At 41.2% G+C, this 20,121-nt stretch overlaps 1 protein-coding gene across 3 annotated transcripts in view; it reads right to left on the bottom strand.

The window, feature by feature from the left end:
• The window catches only part of capn15 (calpain 15), a 54,688-nt gene that overhangs the window by 9,962 nt on the left and 24,605 nt on the right, over positions 1–20,121 (bottom strand). For all 3 annotated transcript variants that reach the window (XM_008436407.3, XM_008436406.3, XM_008436405.3), the window contains 6 exons: positions 18,293–19,907; positions 9,996–10,204; positions 6,569–6,752; positions 5,165–5,388; positions 2,595–2,720; positions 1,407–1,559 (listed from right to left, as the gene is read on the bottom strand). In XM_008436407.3, the coding sequence (XP_008434629.1) occupies positions 1,407–1,559; positions 2,595–2,720; positions 5,165–5,388; positions 6,569–6,752; positions 9,996–10,204; positions 18,293–19,885 (2,489 nt within the window). In that variant the 5' untranslated portion in view covers positions 19,886–19,907. The remainder of the gene's footprint in view (positions 1–1,406; positions 1,560–2,594; positions 2,721–5,164; positions 5,389–6,568; positions 6,753–9,995; positions 10,205–18,292; positions 19,908–20,121) is intronic.

The raw sequence follows: 20,121 nt of genomic DNA, 5'->3' as shown, positions 1-20,121 counted from the left end.
AATGCCACAGCAATGACAGCTCACTGCACAAACCTGAATCCTGATTCAGTATCGGTTCAACAGGATGCAGTGACTCCTGGGAGCCACTAGGGGGCAGCAGTCAGAGTTTCTTAAAGCTGGTTAAAATTATTTAAAAAAAACTTATGTTTTTAAATATAAATATAATAACAAATGTAAGTTTTAGTTGATTTTATTTCCTTGCAATATTTGTAATAAATTTCCACAAATGATGATTGTTAATTTTTTTTTTCTTATTTTTTAATCCCACAGGAAAAAAAACACTAAAAATCTTATATTTATGTTTATTTTGAATCCTAAAAATGCAAATAAAATTGTGGTTCCTTAAAAATTTCCAAGCGTAGATATTTATCTAACATTACAAGTTGTCTATTTTTGCACCAAGTCATGTGACAGCTGAGTTTTAAATGAGTTTTGTTTGGCAGAAATGAAACATTAAGTCAAGATTAAAGCCGACACCGCTCTTCAAACCGTTCCAGACAGATGAGCGCTTAAAGCCAGCTGTAAACATGTCAAGGTCAGGTTTTCCATTTGTGTCATAATACAGTTGTAAAACAAAACCAGTAAAAATAAAATCTACGTTCCCAAGAACAAGCTGCCTTAAGCCTCTTGTGACATCACAAGAGGTCAATTTGAATAAATCTGTGCTTTTATTTCCATGTTTATTACCTGCACTCAAAGCTTTTACGCTGTTCCCACAGTAAAATTCATACATTTTCAAACATTTGAAGGTCAGCTTTCAAACTTTTCCAGATAAAAACAATACAAACGAACTCAAGAAGACTATTCACTATTACATGATATAATTTATTACTGTTAATAATAATGTGTTATGATAGTATTTGGTCAACAAAATTGAATGTCATAAAATAATTTTGGTAATTCTAATTAATCTAAAACAGGGACAAATTAGTCTGATTTAACTTCAGTCTGAGAAAAAAAATGGGTAATTTTTTTATTTGGTTTATGAAAATATATTTTCAACAATAGATAATTTCCACATTTAGGCTTCTAAATTTGGAAATTATTTCCAGAAGTAGAAATTTGGAAGTAATTTCCAAATTTTATATTTCATTTTATTACAGAACTGTGCTGTTTTAATATCAAGACTTTCAAGGACTTTATACAAAAATCAAGCACTTTCAAAACCTTGAAGATACCTAATGAAAAACTGAAGCATTTTTAAAGACTTCCATGCTTATTTTTGTCCCACTTTTGACATCATCAACCAAAACACAGAAAGCAGAATGAAGTTTTAAACACTTTAACTAAATAAACCTTCAGTGGAAGCTTATACTTCGCTATCCAGTTGGTACAAGTTTAATCCTGGAAAACAACAATAACAAAATTGCCTACAGCAGGGTGTCTTTATGTAGAATCATTCTTACTTTATGAAGTCGGTGTACTCCATCCAGAAGACGCCCTCGCTGCTGCCGTGAGCCATCAGCTCGTGCCGGAGGTGCTGCGGCCAGTCCGGCCACTCGTCCGACCAGCTGCCGTTCCAGGAGAAGCGACCCCAAGGGTTACGCAGCCGCAGCAACCTGCAAAACAGCTTCGTTAGCTTCTTTTCACACCTGATAGACTCGGTTCGATTGTGGACTATAGCTAACATTTGTTAGATTTTCATCTGCTGAGGTTTGCTTTCACTCCGAAATGAGACAAACCAACTAAACCAATTGGAAAACCTGTTCCCCTCCTCGCCTGAGGGGGCGCTGCACTAAAAACCACTGAAGGAAACAACAAGAAATCCGGCACAACTTCCTTCTCCACCAAATGAAGACAAATAGATTTTAGCAGTCGTAGGATTTCTCTTTTGTGTTTGGTAAAAATCCAGGAGCCATTTCTCCTGCTAGCGTTAGACTTGCATGTTTGTTTTGGTTGCATTTACCCAGAATGCATTGTGCTTTAGATCAAAGCACTCTCCAGTTCACTTGGTGTTCACATACGAATCTGAACCGCACCAGAGTTCACTTCAACCGAACCGACACCTCGGTTTGTGGGTGTTTTGGTCCACATCAGTGTTCGATTATTCATGCCTCCCAAAACAAACCGGACTTTCTACGCAAACGGACCAGCGTTGGATTAAAGCGGACTAAACAAAATTGGTGTGAATGCACCTTTAGTTCCACAGCCTCACTAAGAAACATCCTAAAAACCCAAAATGGAGAATCCGAGTTGCAGCAAATGGAGATTCAATCAATTCTGAAGCGTCTTTGTAATTTCCTCTATGACCTGAAACCAAAACGATTTGCTGTTCAGCCTTTTATTTTCAGAGTAAATTGAAGTGACCACATGTGGCACTTGAGCAGATTAAATGTGATAATTTTTGGCACTTTAAGCTTCTTTCGAGACAGAAGAGGCTTTCATTTCGTGATGAACTATCCACCAATGATCGCAATGATTAATGTGAAGTGATGTGCATCTGTTTTCAAGGGTGATCAAGTCATTCGTCCACGAGTAACAGAAGAAGGATTTTCAAAGAGAAAGCAACAAATTTCGCACAATTCAGTGAATAAATGGTGGAAAAACAACAGAAGGAGAAAGAAGGATGAAGAGCGCAGTCAGAGAGGTTTTACCTGTAACCCTGAACGTCTCGAACATCCAGAATGGAGTAGGCGTGTCTGGGCCTCAGACCCAAAGACTCATAAACGGCGTCGTCCACTTTCATGTTCCCGCCTCCACACGAAGCTCCCATTAGAAACCTAACAAATAAAAACACACATCCTTCGAACTGATCTTAGCTGAATGCTAATTATTACAGGCTTACACCGGAAAACAACAACAAAACATTAGCTTTATAGAACCATGATTTATTGCCCCAGTGTGTTTCTATTAGAGCATCCAAACTGTTGAGCTAAAAAGTCGCGTGAAACAAAAATTTTATCTCGTTTTGAAAAATGCAAAACCAATTCTACTGTGAAAACATATTTTAATAAAACCTACTAACCTGATTTATACACAGAAAGAATCTCTACATTGCATTCAAGGCTAATAAAATATGATACAAGCCTTATTTTTTAATAATAATCCACCATTTTACTTTGAAGTAAGAGTTACTGATTGTTGTCTTATGTGCTGCCAAATTAAAATGAAAGCAAATTAATTTTTTCCTGCATAATTTTTTTGTTCAGCGAATTTTTTTCTTGAATTGGTTTTAATTGCATCACCATTTACAATCTGGTGAAATAAATCTGAGCTATTCTTGAACTTTGAACTCGGGACGCACAAAATCATTCCAAGAGCCGCAAACGGCCCCCAGGCCACAGTTTGGGCAGCCCTGTGTAAATCTATAAACTTAGTTTTTCCCCTGTAGTCTGGTCCAGTTAGATAATTCTGCAGGGATCAGCTGGTTTATTTCACCAATACCAGTCTGTCCATCTGGCGTTCCTCAGGGCTCAGTTCTCGGGATCACTCTTTTTGTGAAAATTATGCAAACTTACTAGTCAACACCGAACAAATCTTTATTGTTAATGCAGATTCCTTTCAGCTGTAGCTATTAAAATGGGGGATATTATGTAAAATACTTTTTTCCCCAACTATAAAATAAAACAGGAGGCAGATCTTCCAGTTATCAGGTGAACAAGTTCCCAGTAGACAGACCAGGTTGTAGTTAGAGTTGCTCCAACTCCTCTCTATCTATACATTTATCTATTATTTGCTGCTATTGTTGACAGTAGCGAGTTGTTTTCTCGCCTCCTGGGATGTTTCTGCGCCTGGACGTGTCACCTTCCTGGAAGGAGCCATCAGATGAGTTATTGCTGCCAGTAACTCCATGTTCTCTCTGTTCTTCAGCCACAGAGGACCCAGATGCCCCAATAATAATTATGTATTTAACCTTGTCTCTTTCATGGACAGAGCCCTTGATAGAGTTACTGATGCAGCTAACTGTGTACTGTCTCCGTTTTCCATCCCAGCGATTCTCTATTCAACTATTTTTCCTTCCTAGGTGGAATAAAATGCTGTCGCCAATAATTCAGTGGACTCAGATTGTCCTTTTCATGGAACGTCCAACTGGACGAGCGGCTTTTGTTTGAATTTATTGAACAAGAAAGTTACAAAAAAATCTCTGAATTATTAGCCTGATTGTAAATAATTTAAGTAGATAGAATAAAATATTCTTGCCTGCCTTCAGAAGGAAACATGCGCAGTAGAACGGCGGATGACGCAACGTGACTTTGACTAATAATCCATCTATTGATCCTTTGCAGCTACGTCACTCAATCATTCGAGGCGCCATGATGGACGCCGGAAATGAGGGACGACAGTACTGAACAGAGCGACTGAAATTGTTTTCCTCAGTTATTTTTGCCAGTTTATTCATGGCTTCTACTTGACAATTTGTCTGTGAACGTAACTCACCTGGTTGGGGCTCATAAACGGTGGGATTTACAAAAGCTGGAAACGGCTAGCTTAGAAACCGACCCGTTCCTCCTCCCTCCTGACGCGTTTATCAAATTTCCGACTTCGCCTGAATTCACACCACATGATTTATATGACTACGTCATAAACAGCGTTTTTCTTTACACCGGAGAAAACTTAGACGTCCAAAAGACGAGATGCTAACCAGTTTTTCCCCCATACGCTAGGCTACATGACGTTGCAGCACTGTCTCCATGGTTACCAATAGTTAGACATACCATCTCCATAATGCAATATCTTTCTAATCATAATTATTATAAAGTACATGAATGTTAATCTTCTTACCTTATAAAAAGCGTTTGCTGCAAATCCAATTAATTTAACAGTCATTATTATTAACAGCTGCCATCAATTTTTCCTCATTTAAAGTGATAAAATAAAATGATCAGTTTGGTTTACATCCTAGTCTGTTTTGCAGCTGGCCGGTCGCAGCATCCTATGACCATTTTAAAGTGAAATCAACTAAATAGAAGCGATATTATGTTACAGATCTCTGTATTCTGACTTTAAAGGATCTTATTGGTTGTTTGGACGTCCATCATGGTGGAGTGGGCGGAGTTCTGGAGAACGTGACGTCACGTGTAAAGGGTCGATACTTTGAAGTAATGTCTACTGTTGCTCAATTGAAAAGCATTCCTGAGGTTTTCCAGCTCTTGCAGGAACCCTGGATCTTAACTAGCGTCATGAACTACTTCCTGTGCGGTCAGTAGCCCCGCCCAGCTCTCACCCAGCCTCCTTGGAGCTCAGCATCTTGGCCCAGATCAGGTCGGTGTCGATGGGTTCCTCTCGGGGATTAGTGGAGCTGACCTGGAGCATGAGGGAGTCGCAGGGCGCCCCGGTCAGAGTGGCCAGGCCCTCGATGGCGCGCCCTGCCTGCAGGGCGAAGTAGGACCCGTGGAGTTTGGCCAGGGCCTTCTCGATCAGAGCCACCCAGAGCTGCTTCCTCTGAGCCTGGAGGGAAACCAGGAGGAAACAGAGTGAATGTTATCTCTGTTTTCTGGGAATTTTCTCAATTCCGGTCAGGCAATCTGTCAATGAATGACATGTACAAAGGTTTATGAAAACGATACGCAGATAAAAGGTGCAAGGTAGCACTCCCTACATACCCTGTCGCCATGGCGAAGGAATTTCCTCGTCGCGCCTGATTGTGCAAACACGGTTTCTACAAGATAACATCTCGAGAAGGAATGTTGTTTACCTGCTGTGGAGACGAACAGTTTCCTCCAGCAGGTATGTTTTATGTTATTAACTACTTCCATACTGCATAACTTTCTATTTGCAGAGTCATTGCCGATTAATTAGCCGTTGCTGCTGAGGGGTCTTTGGAGCTTCGCTTGTGATAAAAGTGAAATAATGAGCTGTTTTGATCTCAGTACCACAGATAAATACTCTGGTTTCTGCAGGGCTCCCCCAGGTGATGCGGAGAATTTCTTTAAAAATGTTTTTATGATGCAATCATTAAAAACAAACTTTGATTTAGCTGGAAGGTAAATCAAAGCGGACTTCTAATTCAATATGCTGATTTTCAAAGAATAATTTTATATAAAATGCATCTGAGTCGCTATAAACACTAATGCTCCACTACTTAGGAAGTTTTACCTTTATAAAATAATACAAATAAAATAAAAATGCTGTCAATATATATATATATATATATATATATAGTATATACAGTATAAATCTAGTTTTTTTTTCTTAAGCTCAGTCTGGTTGGATGGAGATCATATTTAAATTCCATTTTCTTATTTTATTTCTGTCACAGATTTGTAACTGGTTTTAGATCGGGACTTTAACTAGGCCATTTTAACACATCTTACTTGATGCAGCTTTTAACAGGTTACATTTTTCAATCAGTTCGGAACAGATTCAATATCCCTGCTGAAAAAACACATCAAAACAGCATCATACTGCCACTACCTTGTTTCACAATTTACTTTTGAACTAAAATGTTGAAAAAAGTTTTAAAAATATACACATTATAAACAATCATGAAATACTTTATGCTAATCTATTGCATAAATGTTTCTAGTGGTAAAATGTGAAGACAGAAATCCCACTTTTGCTAGGAATTGTAATCTTTGCTTTGTTCTAATAATTGAAAATGTATCCATCCCTCTGTTGAGGTCCTGACCTGTGAAAAGAGGAGGTATCCGTAGTCGTCGCAGGGCAGCATGTCGTCCACCAGCACCGTGGTCCACGTCCCGTCTTTGCAGAGCCGGACCTGGTAGGCGCCCTCCGGGCAGATGGTTCTGGTGATCATGACTCTCTCCACCAGCTCCGGCCGCTCCGCCAGCACTGCCAACGCGCTCAGGAACCTGGAAACACAAAGAGCCGTCAGTCACCTGGAGCATAAAATAAAATGAAGCGGCAACTTGGAGGACGAGAAAACGGAGGTGAAGAGCAGATTGTGACTGACGGATGGATGTGGAAACAGGAAGAAGCAGCCATTAAACCATAATCATTGCATTAAAATATTTTCCACAGTTGTACCTTGAGCAGTTATGAATCTTTCTGCATAATTTCTCCTCATTCAGAAATCAATCGCATTCCGAGAGTCAGGCCTGCACGCCTTCTGGTTAACTCCCCATTACTGCTAATTTGCCCTGCAGCAGAGACTCAACTCCTCATTAGCATGCACGAGAAATGAGTTCATCAAAAACCCAGATCCATCTGAAAATGGTAATTCTTCTACGTTTGGGGGAGATAAGAGGGGACAACATGACAATCCGACTTTCGAGGAATTTATTTCAAAGTGAAAAATGCAGAAGAAACAAAAAACAGAGAGGAAGCTTGGAGTCAATGAGCAAATCTAATTAATCTTGTATGCACTTGATTCACTGCCAACTTCTATGCAAACAGTATTTTAATTTTCCAAACCGAGTTTACAAATGACAAAGCCAGAGTCGTGCGGTTCGGTCTACTGAAGCAGCCTGTGAATGAAGCAAAGCAGGAGCAAGTAAACTACGACCAGGACTTTAACGCTACAATTACGATTGATCAATAACACAAAAAATTTTAAAGCAATAAAATAAATAGTTTTTTTCTTCTTCTTATAAACAAAAGTCCAGAGTCAGAACCTTTGAATTCTCGTGTTTCTGGTACACCCCTAAATCTGACGCACATGTGACATCCGCAACAACATTTATGGACAATAAAGCCATTTTTCTGCTTCAAAGAACCACAAAAACTATATGACTGGATGCTGGAAACAACTACTGTTGTGTTCATGTTGTGCTAAAAGGAGTTAGCCTGTTAGCGAAGCTATTCAAGCCTAAATAGCATCTCAATGCTAAACATGTCCAAAATGCTAATGTTAGCATCCACATTCAGATTTCTAAAGAAGTTTTATGAATAACCGGAGGTTCCCGGTAGAAGAGCAGTTTGCACCAATCTGATGGAAGAAGAGCCTGAATAACAGATTAAAAACAACTACATTTCTGAAGAAATTTAAACGGGGCCTGCCCGTCGGTGGGAACTCAACGTTCTCATGCTAAAAATTAGCATCAATGCTAAAGTAAGCTAAAATGTAATTGATAAGCATGTGGAGAATCACAAGCATGCTGACTAACATGGATTTACATCATTAAGTCTGCAAAGATCAGAGTAAAGCTAAAATGAATCAAAATGTTAGCGTTAGCCTAAATGCTGTCAGTAGCATGCGCGGTATCACCACCATATTGTCTTACACTGGCTAACTCCAGTCAGTATAATAAATATAGCTAACAAATATCAAAATGGCCAAAATGCTTATTTTATGGAAAAGGCCTATTCCAAATATATCTATTGTTGGTTTATTCAGTTTAGTAGCAAAAAGGGTTTCTGTGTGCCGCCTTAATTCTTCAAATAAATGCAGATTTTAGCTTTTTTAATGGAATAAACCCTGCATTAAATGTCCACAGCAAAATGACACAAGCATCAGTGATGCTTGTGTTTTGTTCGTTATTACGTTGCAAACATCTCATAAAAAAAAATCATCAATCCTCTTTTGTGTAAATGTTTTAAAACATAAAAAAATAAATAACGGTGTTCTCTTTTCCCTCTAGTAGATATTTATCAAGTTGTTTTTTCAGAGAGGGTTGCAACATTTCCGGCTTTAAACGAGTTTGTCTTTGGCTGGACAGAGTAAAAACGTCTGCAGCCTCTGGTCCAGACGATGGATGATGTTACTGTGAAGTTCAGCTGCAACCATTTCCAAGGACGAAGGTGAGGAGCGCTCGGTACTTCCCTCGACCGTGAGAATCTGGGTTACATCCTGTCGCGACAGAACCGATTTGCCTCTGGAGAGGGCGATGTTTGATAACCTGTGTCCTGGTGATGAAGTGGAAAGTTGGATTTGGACATTTAACTGTTCCTTTATGTGTGTGGAGGAAGATGGAAGATGGCAACACTCACAGCAGGCCCTCTGAAGGGCTCGCAGATAAAGCATGTGTCCCAATAATCTCTCTGCACTGCAAAAACACAAAATCTTCTGCGGAAATATCTTAGTACACTTAAAATAAGATGAAACTAACTCACAAAAATAACACTTTATTAGAATCAGTTTATTGTCATAAACACGGCATAAATGTTTATGACTGTTCTCATCAAGTGTTATTTAGTAAATAATGACACTTTTAATGCAAAGCTGCATTGAAAGTTGAATTAAAAATCCAATAAAAGTGTCATTATATAACAAATAATCCAAATTTGACACTTTTAATGGACAGATTACTTATAACTTAAATGTCTTCTTATGCATGGAAGTAGTACTTTTTCCTCATTATTCAAGAATTATCGACTTAAAACAAGCTCCTATATATTGACGAAAAGTTACTTATAAGTAATTTTGGTCTAGTTTCTAGTGCAAATATCTTAGTACACTTGGAATAAGAAAGTTACTTACAAGTACCGGTAAGTCTTCAGCAAGATATAAGAGATTGCTTTAAGTAAATAATTCCTTATTAATGTTGATTAAAAAGCACTAGTTACATTGGCAGCTAAGTTAACTTACAATGTGGGAAAATGTCTTTTTATGAATGAAATAATCTGCCAGTGGAACTAGAACTCGGTTGCTAGGTAACGGCTGGGCTGGGCTGGCGTTGCTAGGTAACGGCTGGGCTGGGCTGGCGTTGCTAGGTAACGGCTGGGCTGGGCTGGCGTTGCTAGGTAACGGCTGGGCTGGCGTTGCTAGGTAACGGCGCCAGTGGAACTAGAACTTTTTGACCAATATTAAGGAATTATTTACTTAAAACAAGCCTCTATATCTTGCTAAAAAGTTACATGTACATTAATTTTGTCTTAATTCAAGTGTACTAAGATATTTGCACTAGAAACTAGACTGAAAAACTTGGCAAGATTTAGTGTTTTTGCAGTGCGTCCGGTGAATCTGTACATCTGTCCAGCCACAGTTCTACTCTTCATTTTGTTTTATTTTCTTCAGTTTTCCCATTTTACTTCCTTCACTTAGTTTGAGTGCCTCTTTTGTCGTCTCCTAAACCTTTTATTTCCAATTTCAGGCAGTTTTCAGACGCAGATTTGTTGGGAATGTGTGCGTTTCGGATGCATTTCCGGATTCTCACCAGCAGTTTCCGAGGAGCCCTTGGAGGATGTCGGAGGGCCGCGGCGTGCGGAAGACGGACCATTTCACACCTCTGTCTTTAAAGTTGCTGCAGTTGATCTCGTGGGGACGCAGCCACTTTTTGATCCGCTGCTGGACGCTGTCGCCCTCGGGGAAGCCCACGGAGCGAGGTCCTGGGGGGAAGCTGTCATCCACAAAGTTCACAGAGTTCTGGAAAAACACAAGGGAGAGAAAGAGACGGCAGACGTTGGAGAGGATTCGCTCAAAGCTTGGCAAACATCTAAAAAAAAAAAAAAAAACGCATGAAAACGGTACTCTGCATCTGCATCTCGTTTCTTTTCTTTCAGGATTTAGAATTATATTGGTAGCTATAACATTGCAGGAACTATTTTAACAATATCAGCTTTAGACTTATTAGAGCAAGGGTTCCCAAAGTGGGGGGCGGGGACCCCCAGGGGGTCACGAGACGTCAAGTGGAGGGTCGAAAGATGGTTTTCAGATTCATCATGACATGACATCCTGATGCAAAGAGAAAAAATGGAAAGAAAAACAACAAAAAACTATATAACAATCGGGGTGGGCATTTATCGTATTGTTTATCATATCGTTTATTGTAATAAATTCTGATTTATTGATTTCATGATAAATTCTAACTAATGAAGTATAAAAATTCCTGGAACTGTTGGGTTTGTTTATTTTTATTTTTTTTTACAATTTTTCACTGTTCAATAAAAATGTATCAATAATTATCAGTAATTTTTAAAATATGAGCATTTTAGTGATACAAATCCCATTTCTTTATGGGAGAGGTGTCCTAAAAACATATTACAAAAAGAAATGTTTTTCCAAGAGTGATATATCTGTTTGTGGGGCCATACTTTCTGTCCATGCAGTCACAACCATAGTTAGCTAAAAAGAGTAATGAATAACTATTATAATCTCTTTTATTAATCACAACAGCACCACAAAAGATGGCTATAAAACTTTAAGTCCATATCGTCAAGCCCTAACGTCGCTCCATAACTGATATTTCCTCCTGTAAAATAACCTCCACAGTAAATGGGATGTAAAAACAGAAATAAGTTTGAAGTCATGTAAGAATCATTTCACCCATTTTCATTTATTTATGCTGTTATCTCAATTTAAGCATATTAGTAGAAAATCCATAAAAGTCTCTTCCAGGTGCCATCTTATCTGTGTTCAATGAATAAAGAAGAAACGTTCAAACTGCTTCCTCTTTAAAAACATTTAATACTTCCACTTAATTCATGCTGCCTCCGTTTTGCGCACATGGATGAGTTAGCATATAATACATCCAAAGCGACAGTATCTGCTGATCTGAGCGCGCCGCAGAGAGCACACAGCAAAACGTTTTCCGTTTCCTATCGCTGTGGAAGGAGCGAGCCTGTTGTGTTGCAAGGCACAACTGGTGGCTCACAGTGAAGCGAATTGATTGCTAACCATCCCCCACAATCCTATTCTGCAGCCTTGATGCAGCATCGGTTCCCAGACGGAGTCAGTCCGATGCACCTCGACCGTCCCACATGGCTCACAGGACGAGGAGGTCGCAGGCTTAAATCTGAACCCTGTGCAGGGCAAACACCCCTGACCTGTCTGCAATTTTAAAGAGGCAGTATTATGGATTTTCCAGGAATTTTATGCCATAATCAAGTAACTATTTTACCTTCAGTTGTTAAAAAAAGTGCTGTATTTATCAAATATTCCATTCAAAAACACTTTATTAATCCCAAAGGGAAATTAAATGCTGTTGTAGTTCGTTATTTCAGATTCTTCAGAGATATTGTAGACGCTGTTGGCAGGAAAGATCTCCTGTAGCAGTCTGTATTACAGCGAATCTGAAGAAGCCTCTGACTGACCAAGACAGTCTCATGAAGATATGTCTTCTTAAAATGTACATTTTATATAACTTAAAATAAATTTACTTCCTACTTTAACGCCTTGAAATCGGGTCTCATTGAGAAGCTGCTCCTATAATGATGCTCAGTTCCACCAGGCGTTTGCTAATTGCTGCTGGCTAGTCTGAAGGAGCTGAGAGGGGGAGAAGCTACGCCTCGAAGGCGGGGCTAGGTCCAACGGTGCGTTTTGCACAGCTGACTGGTTGCTATGTGAGATTAAAGGATTTCTCAAACGTGTGAATAAATCAAAGGAACACTCCAAGCATGTTTTAGATGAGTGAATAACTTTAGAACATGGTACTGCTGCTTTAATTCCAGCAATAAGGGACAAAAATAAAAATAAACCACAAAAAATGTTCTTTTATTTGCACATGTTGTCAGGATGAGACATGTATTAGCATGGATGAGTCTTTGCCAAGTAAACATGGCCGCACCGTCTCTGACTCAATCCCTGAACCGGTGCCAGCATGTTAGGACCTCCGACTGGAATCAGCAAATTCAACGCTGCGCAGGGAAAACCTGCTGCGTTCCCGTCGTCTCCCAGACGACACAGAGCTGGCAGGCGGACCAGCGACTCTGTAGGGAGGAAAGCTCGCTACCAAATATCTGCATGTGACTCAATGACATCTTAAATCTGCAGACAAAGAGGAGGCTATAGGACGGGGTTTCACAGCGGAGTCCTTATCCAGACAGAACGGTCCGGGAACAGGCTGGCACGAGCAGAACGGGGGGAATGTGTCACTGCGGTTAGTCAGAACTTCAACAACCAGCTGGAGAAAAGGGCGGCAAAAAAAAAGAAAAAAAAGAAAAGAAGCAGCAGAAAATCTGGAGCATATTTCTGTTGATCTCTAAGAAAAAGCCTTGAAATATTTCACAGTTTACAAGTGGTGTTTACTTCTGAGCCGACACCCTCTGGAGCGCTGGCATCGAGCGCTCTTAGAAGAAAAAAATAAAACAAAATCAATCACAAAAAGTCGAAATCCAACGGCCAGCCGAGACTAATGGGCCTCAGGTGAGAAGAGAATATTTTTCATGACATGACTCCAGCTCTGCTGTTGGGCTTTGCTGCTTGGTGTAATGTGGCCAAAGCCCTCAATAGCCTGTACTTACATTTCAACAACAACAACAACAACACCATCTGCTTGATCCAATAAAAGGCAAGAAAAACAATCACGCAGGCTGAAACATCCGCCGTAGATCCGTACATGCAGCGCCAACGTGTAAAAAAAAAAGGGAAACGGAAAGCTTTTATCTGGATTAAACTTCCTCTGCTGAGGTTTTCTTCTGGTTTTAGTTTTAGTACCTTCAATCACATGAATTAGGAAGACGAATGTTTACACCAGCAATACTTCTCAGTGCAGTGAAAGTATAAAACTGGCTGAAAAAGGTTGAAAAGTCTTGCTTTTATTTAGTTCTGGACCTTGAATAGGACATTTTTTACACATGGAGATGCTTTATTCTGCACATTTTGACTGTTGATGTAAAAAAAAATCATGTCAATCCCATCAATTTATTTTTAAAACAAGAATGAATGCATGTAACCTGTTCTGCAGAGACAAACCCCACAGAGAGAATAACTGCGTATAAGCAATAAAATGTAATTCTGAACGATTCACCTGCTGTGGCGTCAAGCACACCAGGTGAATCCCAACTTCCTCCTGGTTCGCATGGACAGGAATTAAACTCATTTATGTTTAATCAAATGACAAATGACGATGATCCGCAGGGTAAATCTGCACTCTGCTGGTAACTGTTTTGAAATCAGGGAACATTCGTCCAATTGAAGTGATCAGACTACCATTTCTTGTCTTCAAGACGTTCCCTGTTCTCTAAAATCCTTTTGATTTTGTTTTATCACATAAAATTTCTGTAAAAATACATTGGATACATTGTACGAAAAAGTTTAAGGAGTGTAAATAATCTTGCAAGGTATTATCTTGTTTACGTCCTTGAATAAAAAAAACCTGCAGGAAATTATGCTGATAGTGATTAAATTCACTTCCTCTCCCGTCTTGTTCTGCTGCTAAATATAGGTTTCTGCCCCGTGTTCACCTTAGCGTTAGCACACACATTGTGGGAAACACAGTTGAGTGGATGGAGTGTAATATATTGAGATATTAGCAGCAAAAAGGAGAATAAAACATATGTGGGGACAGATATGATGGGACATGAAGGGAAGGAGATGAGAAATCACTTTGAAGAGCCCAGAGAAGCTAAAGAGAGTTAAAAAATGAGTCCAGGAGAGAAAAGACTCAAATTAGGCAGCGAGAGGAGAATATGCGATATCCTTCCTCCCTACTGAGTCAAGCTGCCTCCCACGCTTACACAGCCGTGCCCTGTGACTTTCAAAGAAGCCATTAATAATGCATCCTAAAGCTCACTTCATGCTTCACTGTAAACACGGGACGATTGGTGCAATGCTGGCGCGTTAACGGGCCACACAGTCAAACCCTGTCACCTGAATCGGAGCTTTGCGGCGTCGGCATTTCCTCACGTTTAATCAGATTTGTCTCATTAGCTCCAGAGTGAGCGGTCCTGACGATCGGGTTTTAAACGGACCCCTCCGACGGGCTCCGGCTCATATCCATGACAACCTAATAAAGGCTCATCAAAGGTTCTGCTCGGCAGACCTGAGCTTGAAGCCGGGTCGCACAAAGCGGGAACATAAAGGTTGCCACATCCGAGCCCAGAGTTGCTAGGGAAGGCGGCTTTGTGTCTCCAAACAGCTGTTGCAGGGAATCGGACCAATCAGGCGCTGGAAACTGAACAAAGGAGCTCAAAGTGGTTTGATCTATGAACATTACAGAAAACAACAAATTATCCACGACGTTATCGCGATAAACGATAATTTTGTTGCTTTCAGACCATTTTCAATAATAAATAATAATAGTGACAACATATGCTAAAAGATCAGGAACCTTAAAATTATAATGAACATTTAACACTGGAGCCAAAAAACATTTTAAATATCCAAACAAGAACAAATAAAATGTAAACAAAATGTTTTAGTTGAGACCAAAAGCAGACAGGAGTTGGAGTGAAGCGGACTGAGCGGGGCTGGTGTGAACACCAACCAGTTTAAAAGAGCTCCACCGATTCCAATTAAAGAGTGGCACATTTACACGAGAAGCATCATAATTACAACAATGAGGTTTCTTTCTTTGGATTGATCTAATATTAACTGTTGTTTATGAATATACCTGAGCCTGAAGGTATAATTTGGAGTCTGTGGATTTAGAGACATTTCATCCTCGCTTCAAAAGCCTGAATTTAACGAGACATTAAAGCTAATTATGAGAGTATGCAAACTTCTGACTGGCTCTGTGCATTTAGATAACAAAGGCTTATTTTCCCTCCTTAATGATGGGTCTGCTGGTACGCATTAGAGACAAATGCATCAGAATGAAGAACCTGTGGATATAAAAGCTCTCCGAATGCGCAGCTCATTTAGCTTTCAGCTGCTGATACTATAAATGTGGCGAATAAATCAAAGGGAAGCAGAGAATCACAGAAGCTATTAGGATTGAGAGATTGAGAGGGATCAGAAGCAGAACCACAGCGACATGGAGAGCTAATTTAAGGGAAATGTGCTCAGAGACTCCGAGAGCACATGAAGTATGTGCTGCTTATAAATATGATTCCTGCACCGCTTAGCGATTTCTTTACTTTTTCACCCTTCAAGAGGAGCAAAAAGCACAGAATCAATCAGGGCATTGTTTTGGTTTCACAAAGATTTATGAATATGCAATATGTACCATTTGTTTCATTCTGTTATTTTTAAAAAACTAAACTTGAGCTCCACTAAAAGAAAGAATGAAGTGCTACAACAGTGAAAGCGGTTCCACAATAAACCCGACATCAGTTTATTCTACTTCAATTACATCCTGAAACAAGTGAAACACTAAAACCACCACTAAAGTATTTTTGGGAAGACCTGCCATACACTGTAAAAAAAGAAAAAAAAGGTCTCTAATTTAAGGTAAAATACAAACATCTGTAGTTACCAGAGTTTTACAGATTATATCATATGGTAAAATCCGTATTTATACAAATGAATTTTACACTTGGTAAAACTCAGTAAAATTTTTACGGCAATATCCGTTCACTAAATGTCTCTAATTTACGGTAAAATTTGTTAAAATTCTGAGGTTCACAGAATTTTACAGTATTTTATCATAAATTATGGACTTTTTTTTATAGCCTGACTAGTCAATATAACTGAAGATATTTTCTGAAAAAAAATATACACATATTTTTTTTAATCAACAATTTTGGCAATGTTATCGCTTTTGATTGCTCAAAATTTTCAACAAACATAAAAGTTTTTTCTGTGTTTGTCAGAATTTTACCGTAAATTAGAGACGTGGCAAAAATAACGTAGTTGATATTTCTACAATTTTGGTAAAATTATTGCTTTTGATTTCACAAACCTTTCAAAAAACATAGAAGATTTTATCCACACATTTTTAAGACATAAAGGGTCTCAAAGTTTAAGAAAAGTTTTTAAAGACTGTTTTAATCCCTAAGCTGAACAACCAGAATTAATTTTTTAAGAATTAAGCTTTATTATCTTTTCCATTGTTTTATGTCCATTATTTTATGTGACATGAAATTAATAAACAACAAAAAAACCTAAATAAAACTGATTTTGATTTTTGGAGGAAAATCATCCGTTTAGATCAACCAGAAGAGAAGAAGGTTGTTGGCAGGAGCAGCTCTGGGTTAATGCAGTCGACTTGAACTTGATGACTTTAGTTCCTCTGAGCCGTTACTTGATCCCGCGCACCAGCTCTGACGCCGACACACACCAGCGTAAGAGAGGAGAGACCAGCTTTGAATCCGTCATCTGGCCCGTATCCGAGACCAAAGTGAAAATGCAACAGATCCGAGGCCCGGGCTGTTTCAGTTTCAAGGAGAGGTTCGGTAAAACGGAGCGCTTACGGACGCAGGATTTAAAATTCGTCATGGCAGACCTGAGCTTTCAAGAAAAGGCCTCACAGGTTTTTCTTGGGAAAACTGACAGATTTAAAGTAAAAAGATCTAATTTTACTGCAAAAGAGAAAGTTGCTCTTTAACTTTTGGAGGAGATTGACGGATAACGCTTGGCTGAAAAGATACTAAACTGATGGATGGATAAAATTCCCTGAATCCTTGAATGAACGGACAGACAGGAACAGTCTCCACATTCCCATAGTATTCCAGGAATTCTTCACACAGGAGATAAAGAACGACTTTCACCCCGACCCGGACGAGGTTCTGAGAAGATGAGCCAACATTTCAATCATGAGCGTCGCTTTAAACTCTGAATTCACCTCATCCGAGGCAGAGCCACTAAAAAACACTGAGAAAAGTCAAATTAGCATCAGAATAACAGGAACGCTCAGTTTTAATTAACTCCACGAAAAGAGCTGCAGCATTTTAGCAGCAGTGTTCAGGCTTTGTGGCACGGTTTACTGACACCGTCGACTATTTCAACGTCACTCGCTGGTTTTTATACATCAGGCTTGAAGCAGTGCTGGTCGGCAACGTAAAGAGTGTCTGCAAACACCAGCTGCTGTTTACAGACAGCGTTTCTAAATTAGGCCTGCAGTATTAAGACATATGACTGCAGAGATGATGAGATCAATAGTGTGATTTATGTAAATAAACTGAATGTCTGCATTGCTACCAGGAGAAGGATTCAGTTTAATAATTTCTAAGTGACGTTTTAGTAATGTGAAAATGACCCGTTCTGATTCTCTGGCTGAGGAACAACAAACCACGCTGGTCTAATATCGGTTAATGTCCTTTACTTTATTTTGCGTGTTTTATTCAATCAACATTTGGGTTTCTACTGCTTCTAAATCCAGCCTCAGTGCTTAAAAAACCCACCAAGCTGATTTTTGGCAATAAGTTCATGCTTTCTGGTGTCTGGAAAACGAGCCATATCAAAAACCTTCTTCTCTTCTGTTACCTAGCAACCCCAACAAAGCCCAGCGCATTATCTAGCAACTCCAGCATGTATTGTCAGCTGGTTATGCACTGGTACAATGGCTGCTGGAAAAGACGAGTGCTTTGTTGTTGACTTACCACCCAGAAACCACTTGCTACATTCTTATTGGTTGTGCAGGAGGCTCTACTTTTGCTTTTCAAAGATGTACGTTTGAATAATTGCGCATCTGTAAAACGTTGAGTTGGGGGGCGTGGCCAGCAGCTTATTTGGATTTAAAGTGACGGCTCTTTCTGCAAGGAGCTCAAAAGAGGCAGAACTGACCAGACTAAAATCTCATCATCTATAAATTATTTTGTGCAAGAAGCGTAATGATCATGTTTTATACAGCCTGCAGACTGATCCTAACCTGTTTAAGGAAGCAGAATAGGTCACGTCTAAAGCTCCTCTTACCTCTCTGCAGAAGCTGACGATGTTCTCCCAGAGCTCTTTGGCTTCTCCCTCGTCGTTCCGTCGACGAGCCTCCACATGCATGCTCTCCCTCCTCTTCAGGGGCTTCACCACCTTGCGCAGGGTGAGGTACTGCTGCGCTGTGTGGCACGCAGCACAGTTCTTGGCCTTGACGTCGTTGAGAAGCGTGCATGCAGGGCAGCTCCACTGTCCTGCCTTCTCCTGGAGGCCAGACGAGGCGGAGGCCGACGAACCGGAGGAAGCGCCGCCAGCGGAAGGGAAGACCCGGGCCTGTTTTCGTGCTTTATGACCCGACGGAGTGGAGGAGGGCGGACAAGAGCACGCAGCAGAGCCGCAGTGTGGACAGCAGCGCGCCAGAGGGGTCTGCTGCTCCTGAAAGCCGTGCAGTTTGGAAGAACCACAAGCTGAGCACTTGGGTGCGCTGGTGGGGTTCCGCAGGGTGCACTTGGAGCAAGCCCAGGTGCTAAAGTCCGGACTGGATGGGCTAGCCGGGGTAAATCGTACCGTTTCACAGCCTACCAGGTCGATGAGGTCAGAGCCGGCCCTTGACGATCGGCAGCCCTCACACTTGGCTGAGCTAACAGCGTTGGGCAAAGAGCAGGTAGGGCACTTCCAGGTGGGGTTAGCCGGAGTCAGCGGGTGGTGCTGAGGGTCTTCTTCTTCCAAGATGCTGAGGCGCTTGTTGGGGTACAAAGGTTCTTGGGGTTGTGCGTGTTTGGGTTTGGCTGGCCGCTGCTGGCCGGGCTGTGGGGGCACGACGGCCGTGGACGGGGAGGTGGGGCTGGGACTGTTGGTCCCTTGGTTTTGCGGGCGGCCTGGTGGGGGAACCTCTCTCCGGCTGCGGGGCACAGGATTGTTCTGGAGGGAGGGGAATGTTGGATAAGGCGAAGAGAGACCCTGTGATGAAACTTGGGGAGACTCTTGAGGATCACACGGAGTGGGGGTGTTGGACTCGTCTGTGAGGTCGATGACTAAAGGTGCTGACGGTGCTGGGTGAACGGGGAACCCAACGACAGGCGTACGTACTTCAGGTACTACCAGCGCCTCTGGGGGGATTTTAGGCAGAGACAGTTTTCTGGGTCCACCGCAGGCTGAGCATGATAGAGCCACTGGGGTGTTGTGGAGCGTGCACCGGGCACAAGCCCAACCAGGGTTCTGCCCTTCATAGCCACTCACTTCTCCGTTGCTCTCCGAGCGGCGCAACACGTCCTCTTTGACCGGATGCTGTCCATTGGGCTCAAGTAGTACCGTGGGGGTGACTGCGGGTGTCGGGGGCTCAGTTGGAGCAGATGGAAGGCCATTGGCAGTGACGGCTATGGTTGTGGTAGGCGGGGTGTTGGTGGCGGACGACGGGCCGAAGCCACAGACCGAGCAGGCTCCGGACCCCTGTGGGTTGTTGAGCGTACAGCGTGGGCAGGCCCAGCGTTGTTCCTCGGTGCTGCTCAGGCGCAGGATGTGGTTCAGATCGGGTTTCTGGCGCGGCGCCTCGCAGATGGAGCAGCGGGGCGCAGCGCCTGCGTTCAGGAAGGTGCAGCGTCCACATGACCACTCGCTGCTTCGCACTGCTGCAGCCATGGAACCAGGAGAGTGGGAATGACTGCAAACCAAAAAAGAAAAAGAAAACACTCTGTTAGAACCTTTTTCACGAAAATAAAAAAGTATTTGACAAAACTTAATATGGTGAAGTACAGTTTAACCAGATGAAGCACCTTGTTAAAGTATTCATGTAATACTTTTATCGTATACCCTCTTTAGCGTATCCTTTAGGGCAGTGTTTCTCTAACTTTTTCAGGCCGAGGAAAACTGGCAAA

This window comes from Poecilia reticulata, chromosome 19, assembly GCF_904066995.2.
Source record: "Poecilia reticulata chromosome 19, P_reticulata-male-v2, whole genome shotgun sequence".
Taxonomy (NCBI): Eukaryota; Metazoa; Chordata; class Actinopteri; order Cyprinodontiformes; family Poeciliidae; genus Poecilia; species Poecilia reticulata.
This window is presented reverse-complemented; position numbering and strand designations above follow the sequence as displayed.